This window comes from Pseudorca crassidens, chromosome 2 (assembly GCF_039906515.1).
Source record: "Pseudorca crassidens isolate mPseCra1 chromosome 2, mPseCra1.hap1, whole genome shotgun sequence".
Lineage (NCBI taxonomy): Eukaryota > Metazoa > Chordata > Mammalia > Artiodactyla > Delphinidae > Pseudorca > Pseudorca crassidens.
This window is the reverse complement of record NC_090297.1, coordinates 38,228,207-38,252,682: the sequence shown is the minus strand read 5'-3', so window position 1 is coordinate 38,252,682 and position 24,476 is coordinate 38,228,207. Positions and strand designations below refer to the sequence as shown.

The 24,476-nt window shown below is 56.2% G+C and overlaps 1 protein-coding gene across 2 annotated transcripts; it reads right to left on the bottom strand.

Moving 5' to 3' along the window:
- Positions 1-168: 168 nt before the first annotated feature.
- On the bottom strand, positions 169-5,521 carry DMBX1 (diencephalon/mesencephalon homeobox 1). Of its 2 annotated transcripts, none has more exons than XM_067712262.1 (4): positions 5,368-5,521; positions 2,217-2,395; positions 1,587-1,935; positions 169-623 (listed from the first exon to the last, which is right to left on the bottom strand). In XM_067712262.1, exons 1-4 carry the CDS (start codon positions 5,519-5,521, stop codon positions 169-171), a joined length of 1,137 nt encoding a protein of 378 aa, XP_067568363.1. The 2 variants fall into 2 exon arrangements, with proteins under 2 accessions (XP_067568363.1, XP_067568359.1); XM_067712258.1 differs by having other exon boundaries at positions 2,217-2,412; positions 5,370-5,521.
- Between the last annotated feature and the right edge of the window lie 18,955 nt (positions 5,522-24,476).

Genomic DNA, 24,476 nt, shown 5'->3' with positions numbered 1-24,476 from the left:
ACCGAGGGCTGGAGCTTTGGTGGGGGGAGGGGGAGAGGGGCAGGAAGCAGGACTCCAAGGCTCCGGGATCCCTGGGCTCCTGGAGTTAACTCCCTGAGAGCCGTACTGGATTAACCATGGGGCTGGGCTGGGGGCACCCAAGAGCCCTGGCGGGTGGGAGGCCAGCAGTCAGTTGGGCAGCGTATCGAGTCCCAGGGAGGCCGCGTGCTGCTTGGCCCGAAGCCGCAGGTTCTCGATGCTCGTGGTTTTACTGTTCAGGGCAGCCGAGGCAGGTGCCAGGCCTGCGGGGGGTGCGGGCAGCAGTGGAGACCCCCATACGCCCTGGTGGGCAGCAGCGGCCGCTGACAGCGACTGGTAGTAGGACTGGCAGTGCAGTGAGCCCAGAGGGGCCATGTTGACGCCCAGGTAGGGCACAGCGGCGGCGGCAGCCGCAGCAGCAGCAGGGGCCGGGCCCCCCACTTCGAAGGAAGAGTAGTGCACCAGGTTGTTGGTGGCGGCCATGTGCTGGCGGAATTGCTCCTGCAGACGGAAGAGGCTCAGCGGGGATGAGGAGTAAGAGTGGGAGGGGCCCAGGAGGCCGCCCCCGGGGGCTGCAGGGGCCAGGGCCAGGCTGCCCGGGGAATCTGCAAGCAGAGAACCAAGAATCGAGGACTCAGGACAGGGCACTGGTCTGCCAGGAGGGCTCCCTCGGCCTTGCCACCCCCTTGGAGCTGCAGACAAGACAAGGCTTTGGCTGAAACCATATCCACCCACGTCAGCCAGGGCTGAGCATCCCCCAGGATCCTGGGAGGGAGGGACCCAAGCTTCCTGGAGGAGCACCAGACTCTGGAAGGCCCCCAAGTCTGACTTCTTAGGGAGACTCCTTTTCTTTTTTCCTTTTTTTTTTTTTGGTTGTTGTTTGGTTTTGGTGGGACAAAAGAGTTTTATTTACTCTTGAAATCGTCACAACAGAATCACAGATTGACACGGGGAATGGCTGAGCCATAAGCAAGTCAGGCAGTACAGAAATGTCCCACCCAAAGACTCCTTTTCTTCTCAAGGGCGGTCACCTCCCCTTCCCCTCTCCTGTCTGTGGCTCCCCTTCCCCTCCAGCTCTCAGCTCACAGCCCCATCCACTCCCTGCCTGAGCCCAGGGTTTGTGTCTGAGCTATGCCTCCTGCCAGAGCTCTGTTCCGTCAAAAACACAGCTCTGAGTCTCTGCTGCATGTGGGACTCTCTGGTACCCATATGGTACTCACCCAGTATGCACTGGTACATCTGTACTGGTTGTTAAAATACTGGAAAATTTCCATAATGGTTGATAAATAGCTTTTGCCCTGAGCTCCCCAAGTACCCCTCCCCTGCCACACAGCCTCTCCCCTGACCCCCTGAATTCCCTGGACCCTTCCAGGATTCAGCAACTAAAGGGTGACCACCTGGAACAGGCCTGCTATGGCCAAGTCCTTTCTCTGGGTCAGGTCCAGTGCCACCAAGGCTAACTCTATCACTGCTCTGACCCCCCTCGCCAGCCAGGCCCGCGTGCGACTAGACCTGCTTGTTCTCCCTCGGCTGGGCCCCGGCCCACCACAGCTGCTGCTGGGCCTCACCTGCCTTGGGGCTGCCCCTCTTGCAGCCCAGCCCCTTGATCTCAGCCCCAGGGCTCTTCTCAGTTTTGGAACCCGCAGCCCCTGCCCGGGGGTCTTCCTCCCGGTCTGGCTGGTCTTCGGGGGCTGACTCGCTGGCCGACTGCTCGGATAGGCTCAGGTGAAGCTCAGCAGGGGGGTCGCCGCTGGGCAGGCTGGGGGGCTGGTCGGCCTCCAGCGGGGTGTCTGGAGTCGGGGCCTCAGTCTTTCCTTCCCCGGGGGAGCCCTCAGCCTCCTTCTGCTTCTGGAGCTGCTCTTTCTGCAGGCTGCGCTGCTTCTTCCGGAACTTGGCCCTGCGGTTCTTGAACCACACCTGGGAACAGGGCGAGGAGAGCAGGAGTCGGGGGGGAAGCAGCAGAGCTGAGGGGCAGGGTGCTCCCGGAGGGAGTGTGAGTGGCAAGGTTGCCCCCGCCCTGTAGCAAACACACACACACAATCCTTTCCAACCCGCCCTCCCTGTCGCTGAAGGCATTCGTGGAGACACCAGTTGCAGTGTGGCACCGAGGGCTAAAGTGCTGGCTCCTGGACAGCAGGAAGCCAGATCGATGGGCTGGTGCTTGCCTGCAAGGTCTAGCTAGAGGAGCTGGGTCCTACCTGTACCCGGGCCTCAGGTAGGTTGGTGCACATGGCCAGCCTCTCACGCATCACCACATCCGGGTAGTGAGTCTTCTGGAAGGTCTTTTCCAGGGCCTCGAGCTGCTGAGCCGTGAACGCCGTGCGGCTGCGACGCTGTTTGCGGTGCTGGGAGCCATAGCGGGCCTCCAAGATGATGTCTTGAAATGTACAGCCGTTGGAGGGCAAGGAGAGGGGGCCCATTTAATTATGGGAAATAGATTTTGAATCTTACCCTGCTCTGACCCACTGTGGTCCTGCCAGAGCTAGACCCTGGTCCTTTCCCCCTTGGAAATCACCCATCTCCTCTCCACGTGGCTGGATTTTCAAGATCGCTCCACCCCATCATTCACTATCAGGACCACTGAAGTCTAACTCATCTCTATGAATGGCTGTCAGGAATATGACTGAGGGGGATCTTCCTTATTTGGTTTGGGATGGGTGGGTAGGTAGGTGGGTGGGCATTGCCCTAAAATCCTTAAAGTCCCAGAATAATAAGGGTATAATATTCTGAGAGTACATGATGCTAATAATTTGGAAGTCCATGTCACAAAGCTTCTAATAGCCTATGACCCTTAGATTCTAGATACCAACAAAATACTGTCCCGACCATGAGAAGCCAGGCCATGACTTATCTGCAAGGTACACTCAGGAGAGGTCTGACTGAGGAGATGGAATTCACTGGCACTTGATCCTATGTCCTCTGGGTATGAATCTCATCGTCCCAGTTGGCCTGTGAATCTCTGATGGCAGGACCTGAGGCTCCTGCTCTTATGTCTCCTCAACAGAAAGCCTGGCTCTGGCAGGGCCCTCAGAACACAGGAAAGCCTTGTTGCGTGTGGTCTTGACCCTTCTAGCTGCTTCCTCCAGGAGGAAAGGACAAAGAGAGCAGGTACTAACCACCACAGGCTTGGAGGGGAGACAGGCCTGGTGGACCACAGATTCCACAGTCCTGCCCACGTGCTGGGAACATGAACCTCCCAGCACAGATGTCTGTCTGGGGTTGCTGTCTAGCCTCCAACCCTTCTGCTTGACCAGTCCCTGGAGGATGGACAGTTAACCTCTCTCTCCCCGCCTACCAACACCCATAAGTGGACCCTGGACTATCTATGCTGAAGGGAACCCGAGCTGTGTCAGCCTCTGCACAGGGCTGCCAAGGTCCTTCCCCTGCACTCCAGGGACTGGGGAGTCAACGCCACACTCTAAACGAGGAAGTAGGAGGCAACTGGGTATCCAGGAAGCCTCAGACTTTGGGCTGCTCCTTTTTCAGTGTAAAGAGGGAGCCCTGAACCTCTTACAAACTGGTACTGATCCCAGCCTGGACCGAGCCCTGAGCTCATGCTGGTCACGCTGCGGGAGGGGAAGGAGTGAGGACCCCTCTCAGTAGAACACTGGGTGTGGGAGCAGCAGCTCAGCCTTCTGCTGCTGGCTTCAGGGACTACAAAGGTGGGAGGTAGTCACAGCCTGGGACGCCAGGCTCTCTGTACCGTCAGCAAAACCTCCTGCTGGAAGGCGAGGCCTCCATACAAAGGCCCGCCTGGAGCTCATATCCCTCCTTCTCAAGATTAGAGAATTGGTGGGAGCACTGAATACTCCACTTCCTCTGTCCCCACCAGCAGAGGTGAGCCTCTGTCCCTGACTCTTCCTCTCTGAGCCCTGGAACATGGTAAGGATCAAATGTCACCACCAGCTTGGGCACAGGGAATTCACTCCAAACCAGAGAAGCAGCCACAGCCCGGGCAGGACTGCACCCACATCCCCATGCTGGACACTGATGACCACAATGCTGATCTACAGAAGGAGACCAGGGGCTCCATTTTGCCCACTGAGCCCTTCCCAGAGCCTGGCAGCATCTAAAGGAGTAGAAGCGGCCGCCTCACCCTCCCTGCCAGGCCGGAACCCCTACCCAGGCCTCGTATCCCAACCCATTTCTGTGCCTTTACTCACGCTAGTCCCCCTTCCTTGTCCTATTAAGGCCTGACTCCTGCTCCGTGGCCTCCAGGAAGCCCTCCCTGACTGCATCAGCTGATTATGCTTCTCTGGTCTGCCCCACCATTTGATCCTGGCCACATTCTTCCTGCCGTGCCCTCTCATGAGTCTCTGGGCACCTGGCCTCCCTGGGAGTGTCCTAAAGCTCTCTGAGGACCACCTGGCCCAGGGCCAGAGCAATTCACCAGCTGCTTGAGGTTTGGCCTGGGACAGCATGGGGCAGGTGGCTTCACCTCCCAGGAAATCACGTTCCCCACCTATGCCATCAAACCCTTCCCATGCTCACTGAGGGGCTGCCAGGGCAGGGCAAAAATCAGTTGAACTGGGAGAGGAGGGACCAGGCTGCAGCTCCCTCATGGGCACTTCCCCTGGGACCCGGGTAATAATTTCCTCTGAGCACCTACCAGTCCCTACTGAATACCTTGATTATGTTATCTCAAATAACATCCCAACCATCCTATGGGATGGGCACCACCATGTTCCCTTTTATAAAGGGGGAAGCTGAGGCTCAGAGAAGAGAGGTGAGTGGGCAGACCCTACAATGACTGCAAGTCTGTAACTTCAAAGCTCAGATTTTTAGCCATAATGTCACATTCTAATCTCCTACCCCAGCCCTGCCTAGAGTTAACCTCTCTGACCCTCCATTTCCTTGTCCATACAATGGAGATAATAGCCTCCCTTTACTGGAGTTGAATGGTTAGACGCACAGAGAGAGAGAGCACGCCTCACACAGTGCCTGGCATACAATCAGTGATCAAAACATGGGAGCTGTTACAGATGGGACTCCCTGGGCACTCCAGCCACTTCCTAGCTGGAATGCTCTCGGCTAGTCCCTTACCTCCTACCTCAGTCTCTCCACCTGTGAGAGAGGCTAATGAATCCCTCCCTCACAGGGTGGTTAAGGGAATCTGAAGGCATAGGGCAGCTCCAGGGCCCAGCACAGTGCTGGCAAACAAGGGTGCTCTGGACACTCGCACACAGATTTTGAATTGACATCTCCCTGTGTTACTAAGTGACCTGGGTCTTCCTGAGTCTCCCAGAGTAAACGTTCCCAGTACTCCCTCCTGTCTTCACCTTCCAGAGTCTCTTCCCCCAGGTCTCTCCTCCAGGCCCCCCAGCCCCCGTCCCCACAAACGGCCCTTACCAGCCAGGCGCTCGGCCAGGGTGAGCGCGTGCACCGAGGGCCGGTAGTCGGGGGCATGCTGGGCCTGCTGGGCCGCCTGCTGGTGCAGGTTGTACATGGCGCTGAGCGAGTTCATGGCGTGCAACGAGTACCCGTTCACCCCGTAGTGCTGCATCGCGGCATGTGCCTGCAGACCAGGGAGAGGGAGGGGATGTGAGTGAGGCCATGCGGTCACACTCTACCCTGGCGGAGACACCACCCAAGGTCCGCACCTTGGATGCCCACCTCACCCCTGAGAGATTCTGCTTCCCCATCGGAAAGTGGCCTGCCTTGCCCACAGCTAAGAGCAAGAGGGCTCCTGCATGTATTTATTCATTCACCCACTCATTCATTGATTCACGCAGCAGGACTTGTGTAGGGTTTAGTGCTCTGGGCTCTGGAGTCAGCCTGCCTGGGCTGGAATCTCCACTCTGCCACCTGGGAGCTTTGTGGCTTTGAGTAAGTCACTTAACTTCTCTGACCCTCAGTTTCTCCACCTGCAAAATGGGGTTAGTAATAGTACTTATCTCATGTGGTTGCTGCATGGATTAAGAGAAGCCTTTACAATAGGGTCTGGCACGTAGCGTGTGCTCAAACATGTTAGTCATTGGGATTCATCAATCCGTTTGCTGCTTCATGCAGTCATCTCTTCATTTAATCACCCAGGCACTTACTCACTTGCACATCATTGTTTTGCTCACACACCTATTATTTATTCAACAAACAGCCACTGAGGCTCACACAGGGCCAGGTCCAGAGCTGGCCTGGGAACACTGAGGCATTCGCTCTGATGATATCGTGGATTACAACCCTCATATGCTGCACAGCTTTAAGAACACTGTTGCTGTGACTGTCATACACACACTGCCATTGCCTCCCTCTATTCTCACCGTATTGCCAAGAAGCAAGCAGGCCAAGAGCAATGAATCCCATTTACCGACGAGTCAACTGAGGCTTGGAGCAAGAGCAGTGACGTGTTGAGGCCACACAGCCTGTCCAGTGCCTGCTCTGCCCCACATTGCTTCAGCCTCATTCTTTGGTGGCCAACGCATCCGAGAGCACATCCCTTCTGCTGAGGTGGCTCGCATCAGCATGAGGCTGCCGGGGCCCCACCAGCCCCAGGGCTCCTCCAGACCCTTGCAGTCCTCATCTGAGTGCCCATCATGTATCGGCCTGAAACGTCACTTTTGGAAAGTGGTCCATTTGATAAGAGGAAGGACGTGTCCAGATGTCTCAGCTCCCCACCCTCACTGAAGTGGACACATCACCAAACATCCACAGCACATACGTGCACACACGGGCATACACACGGTTCATGCACAAATACACATACGCAGACATTCTCAGCAAAGCATTCACATAAGCAGTCAGATTTGCACACAAATTCGTGAACATTCACAAACACAATGTCATTACCTCCACAGTTCCACACATAGATGTTCTTACAGATAGCCATCCACGCAGCAGATGTATCTACACACAAACGTGACACTCATACACATTCATGTATTACACATATTCATTCAACAAATATTCATTAAGCACCCACATACTAAGTACCAAAGTCCTTGCCTTCATAGAATTTACCTTCCAAGGGAGGAAGGCTATAAAACAACAAATAAACCTATGTAATAAAGTCAGACAGGAATAAGTGCTCTGAAGAAAAATAAGGCAGAGGCAGAGCATGACAGGAGGAAAGGTGAGGCTGTTTTAGAACGTGTGGTCAGGAAAGGGCACTGTGATATTTGAAGTAAGCCATGTGAATCTCAGGGGTCGGGGCGGGGCGGGAGTAGATTTTCCAGGCAGAGGAACAGCAAGGACAAAGGCCCTGAGGCATGAATAAGTTTGGTGTGTGTGTGAAACCGCAAGGAAACCAGAGTAGCTTGAGCACAGAGTGGGAGGGGGCGTGTGGGGGAGGGGAGGTGGGAGGGAGAGGAGGGGTCCCGATCCCAGGGGGCTTCATGGCCCATTGTAAGGAGTTTGAATTCTATCCTGAGTGTGATGGGAAGCTCCTGGATGGTCTTGAATAGGTAAGGACCATGATGATTTGCTGTTAAAAGCTCACTTCAGCTGCTGTGTGGAGAACAGACTGCAGAGGGTCAAGAAGAGAAGCGAAGAGACCAGGCCAATGCATAAGCCCAGGCCAGCGACCGAGGTGCCTTCCACTAGGGTGGTACGGGTGGAGGGGGGAGAAGTGGTCAGAATCAGGACATAGTTTGAAGGTAGAAATGACATGACTGCTGATAGGTCAGTTATAAAATGTGAGGAAAAGAGGGCAAAAAAAAGAATACTCTAGTTTTTGGCCTGAGCCACTGAGTGAAGATGGGTCTTTTCCTGAATCGAGAGCTCTAGGGGAGAAGCGGCTCTGGGAAGTAGGAGGTGGGGAATGGAAATCACAGCTTTTTGGGGACATGGTAAGTGTGAAATATGGGTCTGACTTCCAAGTAAGAATGTTAAGTTGGGGGGACTTCCCTGGCAGTCCAGTGGTTAAAACTCCGTGCTTCCATTGCAGGGGGCACGGGTTCGATCCCTGGTCGGGGAACTAAGATCCTGAAAGCCATATGGCCTGGCCAAAAAAAAAAAAGAAAAAAGAATGTTAAATTGGTAGCTGGATATATAAGTTGGAAACTGAGGGCTGGATTTACAGATTTCTGAGTCGACACTCACACATGACACCTACCAACAACACTTACTTACAGAATCCCACTCTGTGTACCATAAACGTGACCCCAAAGGCAGAGATCTAAGAGAAGAGAGTGATGGACACGGCGACATAAAGTGTTTAAGCATTTGTATAACAGAATGTACCATAAACAAATCTAAAAGGCAAACACAAAACCTGGGAAAATATTTACCATACATAACATAGCAAAATTGACTTAAAAAGTAGCACAAATAAAAAACAAAGAGAATACCCATAACATATAAAGAGCTCTTATATAGAAACAAAAAGATGGTCACCTTAATAAAAGATGGGCTAAGTAAATGAAGAGGCAACTTTGTTTGTTTGGTTGGTTGGTTTTGGCCGCACGGCACTGGTGGGATCTTCATTCCCCGACCAGTGACTGAACCCGGGCCCTTGGTGGTGAGAGCGTAGAGTGTTAACCACTGGCCACTAGGGAATTCCGGAGACAACTTATTAAGGAAGAAAAACAAATAGCCATCTGACATATGACCAAAAAATGCTCAGCCTTCCTTGTCACCAAAGAAATAGAAACAATAAAATAATTTCACCAATCAGGTCAGCAAATATGAAGAAAAATTATTACCCAGGGTTATTGAGGGGCGTAGGAAATGGTCCTTCTCCTACCTCACTGACAAAAGAGCTCTTTACTCCCTGCATCAAAAGCCTTTAGAGAGAGCATCATTGGACTCAACAATTCCATTTCTAGAAATTTATCCTTCAAGTATGCAGAGATATGGATATAGGAATATTTATGACAGCTTTGCTTATGATGGCAAACAATTGGAACCCTCACTGCCCATCAAGAGAGGATTAGTCCAGTAAATGAGGGAAGAGTCGTGCCTGCAATGCAAGACGGTGCCACAGTTTAAAACAATGATGTGTATCTGTATGTGCTGATGCTCACAATATACTGTTGAGTGGAAGAAATAGGTAACAGTATGCATGATGTGATCCCATTTCTGTAATGTATGTATAAATATGCATAGGAAAAAAGTCCGGAAGGTTATACCCTGAAATGTTAACAGAGGTTATCTCTGGGAGATAGCAGATGGGATTACAGGTGATCTTCACGTTTATATTCCTTCTTTCTTTCCTTTTTGAGGGTGGGGGTGGGGGGAGGGTTATCTTTGTGTTCCAAGGGATGTGGGGATGGAGCCAGGCTCCAAAACGTGTCACAGGGGCCATGTGGGGAAGACGGAACAGAGCTTAGAAGTAATTTTATTCATCCCCCACCCCGGTTGGGCTGGAATGCCCCTCCCCACCAAACTCAGGGGCTTTGTGGCCTTAAAACTCCACTGTTGTTAATGTGGTAAGTGACATTTTAATTGACTTAATTATTGCTGACCTCACAGTTTTTGATGCACGACAAGTCTTTATTAACGGACGCCAGGAGCGGTGTGCCTCTCTCGGCCCCAAAACCGGCCCAGCCCACTGGCCCTCTGACGGCCTCCAGAACCTTCACAGTCTGGCGTCTGTCCACCCCTCCCCTCCAGCCTGATGCCCTCCCCTTCCCTGGTACCCAGCAATACCAGATTACCTGCCACTCCCACGTGTCACTTCCACGCCTTTGCTCCTGCTGGGCCTCCACCTGAAACATCATTGCCCTTCCTCCCCATGACCTGACAAGGCTACTCAGCTGACACCTACTCCTCAGAAGTGGGGCTCTCCCCACCCGCCCCTGAGAAGGCATCGCTCCCCTCTTCAGGCTGCACGTAACTAAGCTCAGGTCATAGAAATGATGGTAACAACAACAGCTACCATTTACTGAACACACTGAGCGAGGCACCACACAAAGCGCTTTACGTGGCTTCTCTCAATCCTAGCCCCGGACCAGAGGAGTGTGATGACACTTCTATCTCCCCCACCAGACTGAGCTCCTTGGGGGCAGAAAGTGTGTCTCATGCATTTCTGGATTCCCTACCTCAGCCCAGTCGCAGGGTCTGGCACAGAGGCAGCGCTCAGGAGATGAGGATCGGATGAATGAATTAATAATAACAACTATTTGTTAAGTGCCCCAGATACATCAGACATCCCCATCCATCCTCCCAACGCCCTAGGAGGTAGGGACTGTTATTACCCCCATCTCACAGATGCGGAAACGGAAGGTGAGAATGATTGGATAATTTGTAAAAGGCCACGCAGCTAGGAAGTGGTAGAACAAGTTTCCACAGGTGAGGTGATATTCTCCCACCAGCTGGTGTTTCCTAACCCCACTCACAGGTTCTTACTCCGGCATGTTCTGTTCCCTGACTTCTAGCATCTCTGGTTTGATCCAAGGCAATAGGGCAACAGCAGAGAAAAAGCACCTTCCCCCAGTGCGTGTGCTCATACATGCACGTGTGTGCACACGTGAGCATGTGTATGTTGTGAGCTGAGGCTGTGCAAGCCTGAATCCTCCCAGCTGAGCGCCTCTCTCCCCAGCCTCACACTCTCTTCCTTCTCCAGACGGACATCAGGGCCCCAGGTCTCCTCTGAGGCTACAGAGGGGCCCCTGACTGACGATGCTGCTTACCGTCCAAGCTGCACAGATGTGGAACCACACAGCCACAGGCCTGCAGCTCATTTCAGTGATCACGTGGGGCCATGTGTGTACGCAGCCCGACTGTGACCAGGAACATGACTGTGTATGCATCTGTGTTTAAGTGGGTGTCTGTGGTTATCTATACGTCTGTGGGCTGCTGTGTGTGAACGTGTGTGTGTGTATGACCAGAGGAACGTACGCTAAATGGTACCCTCAGAAGTCATGTGGCCCTGAACAGGGTCTGAGAGAGAAACACAAGGAAAGAAAGAAAAAAAAAAAAGCAAAGAGATGGAGTTGATGCCGAGAGCAAGACAGATCAACACAGAGAAAATAAATAGATTTGTTTTACCCATTTTGGGCTTCTGTACCACCTAGCACAGAGCCTGGTACACAGCCAGTGCTTAGTAAAGAATAAATCTTGCATGCATCAGAAAGACTCACCAGCTAAGAGATGGTAGGGGAGGCAGGGCCAGCACAGCCCAGTATGGTCCTCGGGCCCTGGTACCACCAGCTCCTCTCTCCGCAGGACTGTAAGTCTGGGACTGGGGGGAACCCTGCCCGGTAGGCACTTTTCCAGCCAAGGGGCAGCCCAGACCTGCCCCCCGGGGTCCTCAGCCAGGCCCAGCAGCTAGAGCCCCATCCACATCCAGTTCTGAGTGCTGTGGGTCCTACGGGGAGGCCAAGAGCTGCCCAGGCTGGAGTCCTGCAGGGCTAGTCGGAGCCTCTAAACAGGGCCCTGCAGCCCTGGCCCCAGGCCGGGCCGTGCATGGGCTCAGCCCACTGCACACTCCAAACAGAATCAATTATATATTTAAAAGGTGCCGCCCCGCAATTCCTGGCGAGCCAGGAGAGCCATCCATCATGGAGCGGCCGTGTTTCACAAGCTGTCGAATTGTGCTTACATTGGTTAAAAGAATCTTTATATTTCATTAAGCAAGCAGATCGGCGGATGTCCCACCACAGGCACCATATAGATGGCTTTAATTTTCCAAATCTGCAAATGCATCCGTTATGTCCCCGCGTCGCTGCTGGCTGCGGCCTAATGCCCAGCCAATCGAAGAATCAAGCAGAATTTTATTAGGCGGCATTTTTTATAAATTAACGGCAGCACAGCTAGGAAACCACATGTAAGGCATCTTTGATTAAAAGGAAAGTGGACCCTTCCTTTGGCCACACCCAGCTCAGCCGCCCACAGGCCTACCCCATCTCTCTTCACCTCTTCCTCTCCTTTTCTGAACTTTTAATTCCCCCTCCATTTCTTCTCATTCCCACGCACAGTGGAGAACCATGCAGAACAACTTTGTTTAAAGGAAAACAAAAAATGCAGGAGGGGAGGAACCAAAATTCTCTGAGCAATTTGCCTCCTCTGTTCCAAGCATGGTCAGACACATTATCTCACTACCAATGACAGTTACCTTTTACTGAACATTTACCATGAGCCAAACCCTCTTCTGCTCACCTTAACAAGCTTCAACACAACCCTACCAGGTAGGACTTATTACCCCCACTATAGGAGTGAGAAAACTGAGGCTGAGAGAGGTAAAGTCACCTGCCCGAGGCCCCACAGTTACCAAGGGGTAGAGGCAGAACAAGAACCCTGGTTGCCGAGGACCTACCTGGTATTTATTTCCAGAGTGTGACCGAGAGCTAGGCCCTGGTGAGGACTAGCCCTGGGTGCCAACAGGAGTGGGAGGGACTGTAGGGGGCCTGCTGCCCTGGACTTCCTGCCCTGAGAAATGCTGCCACCCCTTCAGCCCTGGAGGCTCCCCAGTGACCCTCTGGGGGGAAGAGGCCCCTGCTGCCTTTCCTCCTATCGAGTAGTTTGGAGACCAAAAGACTTTAGCTAGGCAGATAGAAGAACATGAACACATGAACCCGGGAGCTCCAGACCAAGCCTCCTGCCCCAACCCCAGGCTGCTATTGACCCTGGCTAGGGCCCTACCATCCCTAACCTCTTCTGTTACAACACTGATCCCACGGCTGCCCCAGAGGGGAGAGAAATCTTGGGTGGTCGGGGGAAGTGTGTAACCCAGCGTCGGCCAGCCACCTGAGGAAGCTGAGGAGGAGAGAGTCCTTCATGTGTGTGCGTGTGTGCACGTGAATGTGTGTGAGTGGGGAAGGGGTAGCTGACCAAGTGACCCAGATGCCTTCCAGCTCTGAGTCAGTGGGTACAGGATTTTTTTTTTTATTCAAAACATTTTTTTAAATTAAAGTATAGTTGGGAATCCCCTGGCCATCCAGTGGTTAGGACTCAGCGCTTTCACTGCCGGGGCCTGGTTTCAATCCCTGGTCAGGCAACTAAGATGATCCTGCAAGCTACGCCCCAGCCAGAGTAATTAATTAATTAATTAAAGTATAGGTGATTTACAATGTTGTGTTAGTTTACAGGACTTTAAGAGAAGCCCTGTGCCAGGAACATGCCAGATACTCAACCATGGTAACCTCATTAATTTCTTAGCCCAACTCTCTGAGGGAGGTACTATTATTATTCCCACTTTACAGATGAGGAATTGAGGCTCAAAGAAGGTGAGTCACCCTAGGCTGACCTGTTTGGGAACTGGAAAGCCTGAGCCGCCATCCCAATAAGCACCCCTATTCCCACATCTGTTCTGAGTCGCCAGAAATCAGCACTGGGAGCATATGATATAAGAGGACACCGAAACCACGGCCGTACCCTGACCAAGGACCCTGCAGGCACCAGGGCTAAGGGCAGACCTGAGATGAGGATACACCCAGCCGCTCCCTCTCAGATGCTGTTTATTTTCCAGATCAATTCTCAGGTCACTGCTGAACCCTCCAAGCTCCCCGAATCTCCACTGTCAGTGTCAGGCACACAAGTGTGCAGAAAGCCCAGGAACCAGCCTCTTTCTCCCCTTGCCAGGCACCAGATTCCCCTCAGCCATGCCTCACTTCCCAGGAGGGTGAGCCAGGGCGCCAACAATTCAGTGACTCGATATGGCCAGCAAAACCACAGAGAACAGCCAAGGACACGTTCTAGAGACACACATATTTGTCATTTCCACTTCCCCACCCTGCTCCCTCCTCACTCTCTGCACCAGCACCCTCCCACCCACTGAGACACAGCTCCCCACAGTCGCCATGCCTCCTCCTCTGGGAACACTGTCCCTCCACCAGCATTACGTGGAGAACTCCTGATCCCTCACACTAGGCTTACGCACCCCCTTCTCCAGGAAGCCTCCCCTGATAGGCCAGGCTGGGTCAGGTGACTTCTTGAACTCTCCATCACAGCATTACCTCACCAAACTGCAGTTGCCCATTTGCCTGCCCTTCACCCAAGATATCATAGTAACTATTTTTTACCAGCCATCCCGAGACAGGCAGCATCTCATTTAATCCTCACAACAATCTCATCCCATTTGACTGGTAAGCAAGCTGCAACCCAGAGACAGAAACTCACTTGCCCAAAGCCACACAGCTACTCAACTTAGCCACGATGGTATCCATGGAGTCTAACTCCAAAGCGTGAACTCAGTGCTCACCAAGAGCCCTTAACCTCACCAATCCGGGGCTCCTGCCAGGCAGGGTCTGGCTCCAGAGCAAGTACTCACTACCCAGCACAGGAGACGTGAGACATTCATCCCATAAGTAAAAATAGAGCCACTGTTTGTCAGGCAATGAACTCTGGGGTAATGCAATGAGTTCCAGCTCCAGGGGCTCAAATTCTAGCAGAATGGTCAGATGGTCAGATGCCCTGGGTGAAGCTCTGGGAGATGTGAGAAGGGCAGCAAAACCCAGAACTGAGGGAGCCAAGGCCCAGAGTCTCCTCACCTGCCTGCCCTGCCCTACCCAGCAGGGAAGACCCCATGTCCCCACCAGAAGCCAAGCCACCTCCTGGCCATAGCTTCCTTCGGCCCTGACTTTGCCACAGACTGAGCCCTGACCCTGTCCCACACCAAGCCCTGGCCACCGCTCTCGTCTTGGCCATGCCCCACCCCCCCGGGGCACTTGATACAGGCACCGTGACTCGCACGTTGCTACCATTAACCCCACACTGCTTGATCCATGTGGTGAGGTAATGGGCTGTCGAGGTCCAGAATCTCCAGCATCCCCCTTCCAGCTCAGCTGAGGGCCCCCAAAGTGGTCCTAGGGTTGAAGCCAAGGACCTCAGATGGTGGGCTTCAGGGTGTGTGGCTCTGCAAGGGTCAGGTCAGATGGGGTGCTGGTCTCCGGGCACCTAGAACTCATCAGCTTCTCAGAGGAGATTCTCACCTAGCCTCTTGGCTTAGGGATGGGAACAGAGGAGGGTGGAAGAGGAGCGCCAGTGCAGAGATCTCCAGAGTTCCAGGTGGGTCTCAGGACACACCCCACCCCCGAGGCCCTCTGGAGGAGCCCAGGCGCTTAGTTCCCTACACAAACTGTTATCCATTAACATCCAATTATCCCCCGGTCCGAGCCATTAATTATAAATCAGCCGCTAATTGGGGTAATTAGCCCCCCGCAGGCTAATGGGCCGAGACTGAGGGAGGCCCTTCCCCCTACTGTTCTCAGTTTTTCTGAGGTACTCAGTGTTGGGGGGGTGCAAAGAAATCAGGCGGCTGGAGTTAATTTTTTTTTTTTTTTTAAGGCAGGGAAATGCGGCGGGGGAAGGATGAGAAAATGAAACAGGCCAATTTTTGTTGTTTTTTTTCTCAAATCCCATCCAGCGTTTGCTCTGGAGGACAGGCTGGCTCGGGGGAGGTCTGACCGCAGGCCCTGGGAATCGAACTGTCAGGATAATTGCTTGATTCTCCTCTTCCTTTCCAGCAGAGATGCAGCTAGAGAGCCAGAGGAGACCTGGACCTGGACCGAGCTGGAGTGGAGCAGGGCAGGGTAGGCCACCAGCATTCCCGCCTCACACCCGCACGGAGGAGGTGGCCCGGAGTCCCGCAGGGACCAGGTGGGCCGCCCCAGGATAATCCAGACCCAGGCCTGGCCAGGTCGTAAACAGGGACAGCAAGTCCCTGCTCCTGGCCCAGGTGTGGGCCTTGGGCTGCTGGAGGGGTGTGTCGTGCCGACTCGGAGACCCCGGATGCCCCCGTGCTCGGACAGAAGTACGGATACAGGGACACGCGGCCATGGGGAAGCAAACAACCCTGGTGCACAGAGCCGTGGGGGCTGGAAGGGGCCGCGAGACCCAGTGGGCTCCAGTGACCTGGGGACACACTGAAGCAGCGCCTGCAGTGGCAGTAGACTGGTCTCAAGAAGTAACCCCGTCTGGGAAATGCACTCCGGCCTGGTGACCGCAGATCCAGGGGACTCTTCCCTGCCGCTGCCGGAAACCCAGCTAAAGTTGGAAGAACAGGCGGGGCCAGAGCTGAGATCCTCGGTCTTTGCGAGCTGGGATGTCCGCCCATCTGGCAGCACTGGGCCGAGTCAAATAAGTTGTCCGAAGAACAGAGAGGCGACTAAGTGGAAAGAGAGATCGCTGGATGGTGGGAGGGCAGGCCAGGATAATGGAGAGCCCAGCTCAGCACCCGTCTTACCCAAGGGGAAACTGAGGTGCAGAGAGGAGCAATGACTCGCCCAAGGTCAGAGATGATGGGTACTCAGTGCAGAACGAAGGTCCAGAACGGACCACATGCTCGGCTTGCCACTCACCGTCCCCCCAGCACCCCTCCCTAACCCGCCCGCCTGCTCGGTAATGGGCTTTGGCGGGCGACGGGCATCGTCGCCCGGGGCCTTGATTAGATATTTATTGCTGTCATTTACATGGGCACCGCGGGGCGGCCGAGCGGGACTGGGGGGTGGGGGTGGGGGACTGGGAACGAGGGGGAAGTGGGGGTTAGCTCCTCAAGGACCAGAGACCTGACAGGGGGAGTAAGCAGCGGAGTGAGCATTGAGGCCCCGGGCTAGTGGGGAATCAGGGGAGCAGAGGCGGGGCGGGAGCTGTGGGCCGGGGGACCCTTGAGCTGAACCGGGTGAGGGGGAGAAGTGGCGCTGTTGGGACTCTGATCGGTGCCCTGGGGGCGTCTTGTGTGATATGCGTGAGTGTCCGTGTGCGTTTAACCTGTGTATTTGGTGTCTGTCTAAGGAGTTCTATGTGTCCAGCAGATCTGCCTGTGTGCCCCTATGTGTGTGTTCCTCTACCTGTGTGACTTCTCACCTGTATGTGTCTGAGTGAGCCACCCATAGCCCAGGTAACTCTAACCCATGCCTCTGCCTCTCTGTGGCAGTCAGCGTGTGTATGTGTGTGTATCCCTATGTGTCTGTCCATCTGGATGGCCCCAAAATGTGTGCATGTACAGGACTAGCTCAGAGATTGGGGAGGGAGGGGTCTCTGCCCCGAGGTCAGGTTCTGCAACCTACGGGCAAGTCCAAGTGCTCTAATCGCCAAACTCAATCGGGCGTTCCCTCAGAACCCAGGTTTCAGGGCAGCGGGCTCGGAGAGGAGGGCAGTGGGCTGATCCCCCATTCCAGGCCTGAGAGGGCCAGAGTGCTGTCAGCTCGGGATCCTCTGAAAACTTCTGTTTCCTAAAGATCCACTAAGCTGTGTGTGAGGGGCTTTGCGGGGCTGGGTCTCCAGAGCAAGTTATGTTTGCATCGGAGCAGAGAAACGGCTCCAATTTCGAGATACACAGGACTCTGCGTGTGAAAGTGGTGGGGACCAGTGCAGGGGTCCTCCAAAAACTCACCCATCACCCTTGAAGTTGACTCGCCAGCCCGAGGTCGGGTGGAGCCCATCGGAGGCCTGCGTGCTCACCTTCGAGGTTGCCTTCGCTCAGGGCGGGTTTCCGCTCCTCTGCACCTTTGCCCTTCTGTTCCACTTTCTACGTGGGGTCTGTGCTGCTGGCGACACAGGTTCCCGCGTCGCAGCAGGAGTCGGCGCCCGTAAGGTCCGAGGGGGTGGGGGAAGGTGTTTACCCCCATCCTGAGTAGCGATTCTGTCTCTTGTCCAAAGACTGTAACTCCCCGGGCCACGGAGGAGAGAGATTTGAGCCAGTTGTCCGGATAATTTGCTCTCACTGGGCAGCAAATTCGATTTTTTTCTGACCGCCTACACAAACATTAGCACAGCTGGTTTGCAGAGAGGGGAGGTAGGGACTAAATTCACCGACCCTTTGGTCAGGCTGCCTTCTCTTTTGGGGAAAGACTGAGGATGAAGAGAAGTGAAATACGAATCCCTGCAAAATTGAAAACAACTCTCACTCCACCCCACCTAAAACTAATAGGCGACAGGACCTCCTAGTAAGAGGCCGGGCCCGGCCAACCCGCCTGCAGCGCACAGGATCCCGAGCTCGAGTGAGAAAGACCCGGCCACCCGGCCGTCGCGGCTGCCAGCTGGGAACAGCACAATTTCGCGGCTGCGGCGCAAACAGCCGCCGCGAGGCCAGCAGTACCCCCCCACCCCCCAACACGCAAGGCCGATCGAGGCAGTAAAGCCCTCCTCTCTCCCCGACGTCCTTAACCCAGAGCCGCCTTAGAAAACCAGCACTAGCCCGATCGACCCCTTGCCTCTGCATACTTTTCTAAAAGGAAAAAGATCGTCCCGCGCCCTGGGCGGACTGGCCCTGAGGCTGCGCAAGAGGCTTCGCGGGCTCCCTGCTTGGGGGATTCGAAACACGGAAAAAGGGCGGAAAGGGCGCGGATCCCGGCCTCCTCCCACCCCCCAATCCCGGACTCCCTCATCGGACAAATCACGAGCATGAGGAACACACACACCCCACACCCCACACCCCACACCCCACACCGGAATCAGGGAAAGTTCGGGCCCCAGATCCGGGGCGAATTTGGAAGAGGAGAGGTTCCGCTCGGGCCCCCTACGCGCACCACCAGGGTTGCCGCGGCTCAGAGCCCGGAAACTTGTGATGGACGAGAAAGTTCAGCCGGCAGAGTCCGGGACACCGCTTGTCCCCGTCCAGAACTGGGTCACAGCTACCCGGTTTAGGAGCCCAGAGAGGAGAGTCCCTGGCAGTGCCCCCAGCCCCTTGACCGCTCCACCCGAAGCACCATGAAGAGGCTCCAGGGGCTGGCCCCAGCCTGCGGTTCCACACGCAGCTCACCCGACCCACGCCAGCCGAGGCCGCGGGAGGCAAAACGAATTCCAGGGGTCTAGGCCCGTTGCGCCGCAAACACCCACCTGGGGAACTCCAGCCCGAGGCTGCATTTACGAGGACAGAAGCTGGCTGAGCGCTGAACCACCCCCGACCGGAGAATTCGTGCAGAATCGCAATCCCGATAGAAAAGGCTCACTCGCAGCCGGTGGAGTTTGAGCCGGAGCTGCGCGGGCCGGACCAATGCGAGACCCCGGGTAATGCCCGGGTCACCGTGGGGTTCGCCGGGCGGCGTGAATGCGGACGCTGAGGAGGCGCGGGCGGCCCCTGCCCTCCCAGGGCGGGGTCCTGGGCTGCGGGCCGCACCCCCTCCCCAGCCCCGGCCCCGGGCTCCGCGAAGCCCGGGGCCGCATCTGTTCCGCATTACCCCCGGCCACCTCCTCCCCGCCCCCTCCAAACTGAGAAAGATTTGTCTCCGCTTAATATCCAAACCTTTTTTGTATTTTTTTTTTCAGGGGCGAAGTAATATCTTCCAAATGAGGCAAAACCGTGACGGATCCGAAGCTTTCTCTGCGGGTGCCTGCGTCTCCGCGGGCCGAGGCTTCCGTCTCTGCCTCGGCGCGTTTCTGCCCAAGGCTCTCCTCTCTTTCTGCCTCGGAATTTCGAGTTCTGCGCTCTTTCTGGCTCCTTGGGCTGCTCCCTCTCTCTAACTCCGTTGTCAGCCCTGGGTATCCCTCCCTCCGTCTCACCCTGCTTGTCTACCGGTCTCTCCCAGACTCTTGTCTCCCTGGCCTTTTCCTCCTTCCTCTGTCCCTACGCAGTCTGTCTGTCTCCAAGTCCCTGGCCCCAAGCAAACTTTCCGGTCCTCCTAGCGGGTCCGGGATTGCAGGACCACTAGAGGGGTGGCGGTCCCCAGAGCTCTCGGCCTGCGTCCTCCCCGTCCCGTCTCGGTCCTGCCGGCCCCGCCCGCTCGCACCTGGTCTCCCCGGCCCGCGCCACCGCCGCCGCCGCCGCCGCTGCCATCTACGCGCGCCTTGGCGGGGGCTGGAGTTTTAAACGGCGTTTCCCGGGCGCCCCGCGCGGGCCCACGCGCTCCCTAATGGCCCGGGTGGCTGCCAATCACGCGCCTCTCCCGCCCCCGCCCCGCCCCGCCGGTGAGGCAAAGCGGCTCTCGGCCTAGGCTGCCCGGGTTCGACAGTCCGTGGGTCTGTGGGCCAGATCAGCGCCCGTCACTTCCTCCGAATCTCCGTGTCTCGGCCTCCCGGTCCCCGGATCTCTGACTCTCTCGGGTCTGCAAAAGCCATAGGCCAATCCCTAGGGCGAGGGGGTATTGAGAAACCGTCCCCTCCCAAAGCCTCAATCGCAGCTGGGCGCTTAGCACCAGGGTCAGCAAGCGATGGCGTGGGAGCGCCCTGACTGACTCCCACGCCCACCGTCCCTCTTTGAGATCGGTCCAGGGCTACAGACACACACACACACACACACACACACACACTCCCTATCAGTCCCACACCACCCGCAGCCCTGTCAGCCCAGTGCCACCACACCGTCCCATCACCAGCCGTCAGAGCTCACCCCACAAACACTCAGCCCATACACAGGAGGGTGCTCCTAGCAGCCGGTCACCTGTCTGGCAGTTGGAGGCCTCTTGGAGAGGCTGCTGGCCTGGGACTCAGCTTCACACGAAGCGCACGCACCTGTCTCAAGGGGGACAGACACCTGCTGCCTGGCCTACGTGGGGAAAACCTCGGGCCTGGGATCCTCTCCTGTCCTACCAGTGCCCCACTCCCTCCAAGGAGGACCTGTTCACAGGAAGATGTGTTCTCCAGCTGGCTCTGGGCCCTGGCAATGATGAAGGCTGGCCTCCTGAAAGGTGTTTGTGTGCCAGAGGGGCAGGTCAACGCCCACACTGCTGGTGGGGCTGGAGTGGCAAAGGGCTGTACTGAAGCTCCGTGTGTGGCTGCTCTATGTAGAGGTGCTTGGCCAAGGGTGGGTAGGGTGTGGGGTGCGTATGGTGTGTGTCCCTGTTTAGTGGGATTCTGTGTGGCCTGCCTTTAGGCACAGTGGTAGCGACTGTGAGTCACAGGTGGAGTGTGTCCTTGTGACCCATGCTCCCGTGACCACAAGTCCACATGTAACTGCAGAGCCTCATATGGCCATAAGTCCTTTTTGTGTGTATAACCAATCCTTGTGCAACTGTGAGTCAAGCGTGGTTGTGAATCCAGGTGGCTGAGCGCAGGACGAACACAAGGCAGGCACGTGGCTTTACGCTCGGGGTTGGGCAGCTGGACCCTGGTTCTGGCATTCCCTCTGGTCTGTGATGCTTCTGTGTCTAGCTCCTGGAAGCTGGCTGTTTCCTTAGGGGCAAAGGCATGGAGAGGCAGGAGGTACTGACTGGCCCATGCTGCCAGTAAATTTTAGAGTCCTGGCCTGCGTGGAGAAGGTCAGGAATTTTGGCCTGGGCAGGCCAGAAGGGGCCACAGACAGATTTGAGGGTCGATCCCCAGGCAGAGTTAGGGACTGAGTGCCTCAGAGGGGGGCGGGGAGCAGTGGACCTCAGAAGGGAGGGGAGAGGAGGGGGCGGTAAGAGGATTAGGCCGTTTAGACCCTTCCCTCCCACCAGGATCCCCCACCCCCAAGCTCCAGACAAGATTTCTTCTGCCAAAGCAAAACCGTTTAGGCTCCATTTAAAGGGACAAGAAAGGTGGAGGCGGGGGCTTTAAATAACCTTTTAATTTCCCTTCAGGGATCTGGCCCTGTGAGGGAGGGGAGAGGAGAAGAGGGAAGGGAAGGGAAAGGAAGGGGAGCCCAGGCTTTTTGGCCTAGGTAATCAGGACAGAGGCCAGGTGCTCGCTCCACACGCTGGAGAAATGGTGGGACGCTGCGCCCCCAGCTGGCTGCCCTCCACACACGAACACACGCACACAGATCATCCTCGAGAAAATTATCACCCCCTATGCACACTAGTCACTCAGTCACACACACAGACCTGGATACAGGTGCACGTGCAGAGGGTCACATTTAGACACACACAGATGAACGGGGGGTGGTCACCAAAATCCCTCCCATGGTAGCACAGATGTGGAGTCCCTCCCTGACCCTAGCCATCCCTACTTGGTAGTCCCGGGGGGGGGGTTGCTGAGTGCACTCCCCACAAGAGGAATCCTGGCTGCAGATGGGTCTCCCCTTCCAGCAGGAGGGAACATCATCTTTCTTTGCCCAGGGACCCAACTCCAACCTATCCCTCCCTAGTACCCTCCTCAGACAGGACAGGGGCTGCTGGGCAGACTTGGGGGGTGAGGACTCCAACCCCGCCTAGGTCTGACTTGGGAAGCAGACTGTTAGGGAGAGCACAGGTCCTGCTGGTGAGCTGAGGGCTACTGAGGGCTCCAGGCGGTGGGTCATGGGGCTCAGCTAGGCACCTGCTCTTTGAAGGGACGTGTCTGCCACACAGACTCTGGGCCCAGCTGGGGAAACCCTTGCTTGCCTCCTACCCAGGCCCTGGCCAGTGCCAGCTGTCCCAGTCCTAGAGGTCTGGAGGTAGTGGCTGGGGGGCCAGTATGCCTAGAGCCTCATGGTACACACTGGTCCTCCACACAAGGGGACACCATGGACTGCTCATTCACACTCCCACCCCGTGCACTTCCAGAGACATGGTGGCAAAGTGCTGGGCTCTGAGTTGATTGTGGATTCTTATGGGGAGGGTACACAAAATCCCTGGCATGTGCTGGGACAGAAAGTCAGAGAGGAAAACAGGGTAGGAGGGCTAAGGGGAAGGTGTCTTTGGGGAGGTCTGGGGCGGTGGAGAGCTTGGCATGCCACAATGTGGGTGGGTTTTACTGATTTACCAAAATGATTCCGCAGGTGCCACCGTCTAGACAGGAGCTAAGAAATGGAAATGATTCAGGGCCTCCCTCCCTAGCCTGTTCCTGGAGCCTCCCCACCCACCGCCCCAGGGCTGTGGCTGACACCTTCAAAGGGCTTAAAAGGAAGGCATCCCAGACTGGTTGGGGACCCGCCTCCAATAGACTTTCTGGGGGCTACTGGAGCTGGGAGTGGAGGCGGCTGTGCATTTTGGGAGGTGTTGTGTGTATTCATTATCCCGTGAGTTATGCGTATGTTGTAGTTGCAGGTATATATTCCTATATTTGTATGTAACATATGTGTGTACAGGTTTAAATATGTAACATATGGATGCAGACTGTGCCTCTGTGGGCTGCGCGCATGGGTGTGTGTGTGGGGAGATGTTTCTAAATTGGACCAAGGTGGTGGGTAGGCAAGGGAGGGGTTAACTTAGGAACTTTGGAAAAGCGGGCGCTCACAGGGCTTCGGGCAGCCTGGAAACCGAGACCCCCACATGCCAGACGTCTGTGCAAAAAGATCTGGGAACTGAGTGAGAATCCGAGGTTCTCCGAAAGTCCCAGGGCAGACCCCAGCCCTGCCATTTCTGGACTCGGTTTAGAGCAGCAATGCCAAACCCCCCCCCCAATCCCCCGCACGTAGACACACTCTGAAAGAGAGGCCCACTCAGCACCAGAGGGGAGGGGCGGATGCCAGGATGCGGCCACTCTCTAGGCGCCCCAGACGGGCAGGGGATACCCTCGAATTGCGGGAACACCCGGCTGCGATGTCGGAGGCTCGCCGGGGAGCCTGGAGACCGTGCCGCCCTGCGCTCCTTCCCGGAGGCCCACTCTCTGCGTCCGGATCTGCCGGGATTCGGAGGCCTCATCCGGGCTCGGGGGTTGGCGGGGTGAGGGCCCCGGTGCCACTCCCCATCCTGGCCCGCTCCCGCCCCCACGGCTGGCGCTCCCCCGGGCAGTGGCTGGCGGGTGGGCGGCTTAGAGCTAATTCGAGAGCTAATGGCGGCGGCGGCCCGGCCCCCCGCGGCCCCGCCCCCCCACCCCACCCCACCCCCACCCCCACCCCCAGCCCCGGGCAGGGCCGCGGGCCGCCCGCATCTGCGCGATCCGCGGCGATTCATCATCGTGATCCATGGCGCGCGCTGACGGCGGCCCCGGCCGCGCTGACAAGACTAACAAAGCAATTTGCCACGAGCCATCTCCTGGACAGGTTATTAGCGCGGCCGCCGCTTAAAGAGCCCTCCCCCCGCCCCCAGCCCAGCGCGGGGCAGCTACCTGCTCTGTCCCCTCCCTCCACCCGGCTGCTGGCCCTCACCGCTCAAAGATACCCCTGGGGATTCCTGGCCCTCTCCGACCACCCCAAAGCGTCCACCCCCACACACACCCTCTTAGTTGCCCCGCGCGAGTTCCTTCTCCCCTCGCTGGGGTAGCACTACCTGTGCTAGCACTACCTTCTCCCCAAATTCCCCACAAGCTCCTGGCCCCTTCCCACCATCTCTCAGCCTTGCCTCAGTGCTGACTTAGCCCCTCACCTTCTCACTCCCAGAGGTTCCCTCTACTCTCCACCCTCCTCACTTCCTCTCCCCACCCCATTGCCATCAGGGATTGGAAAAGGCTGTTTGTTCCCAGCTTTGTGGGGAGGGGTTACCCTGCCATGTCTTTGAGTTTCCTCTGACCGCTCTTGCTCCAGGTGATCTTACTGTCGGGGGTGAGGTGGCCCAAGGCCGGCTGGATGGCTATGGAGGTGGGAGGACACTGTGACTTCTCCCAGAGTACCCTGACCAGGGACATGGTGAGTCCGGTGGACTTTCTCTGAGGGAGGCCATGAGGGCTGGGGGGAAATGTTGGGCACCATCCAAACAGAGGCTCGGAGAGATGCAGAAACTTGCTGAGGGCCACACAGCAGATCAGGGCACAAGAGGGACTGGAACCAGGTGTGTGACCTCTGAGGCCTGGGCTTCATCCCTGGCTGCACCACTCTGGGAAGTAAAAGAGGCCAAGAGACCAGGGTGCCCTCACTAAGCAACTGCCCT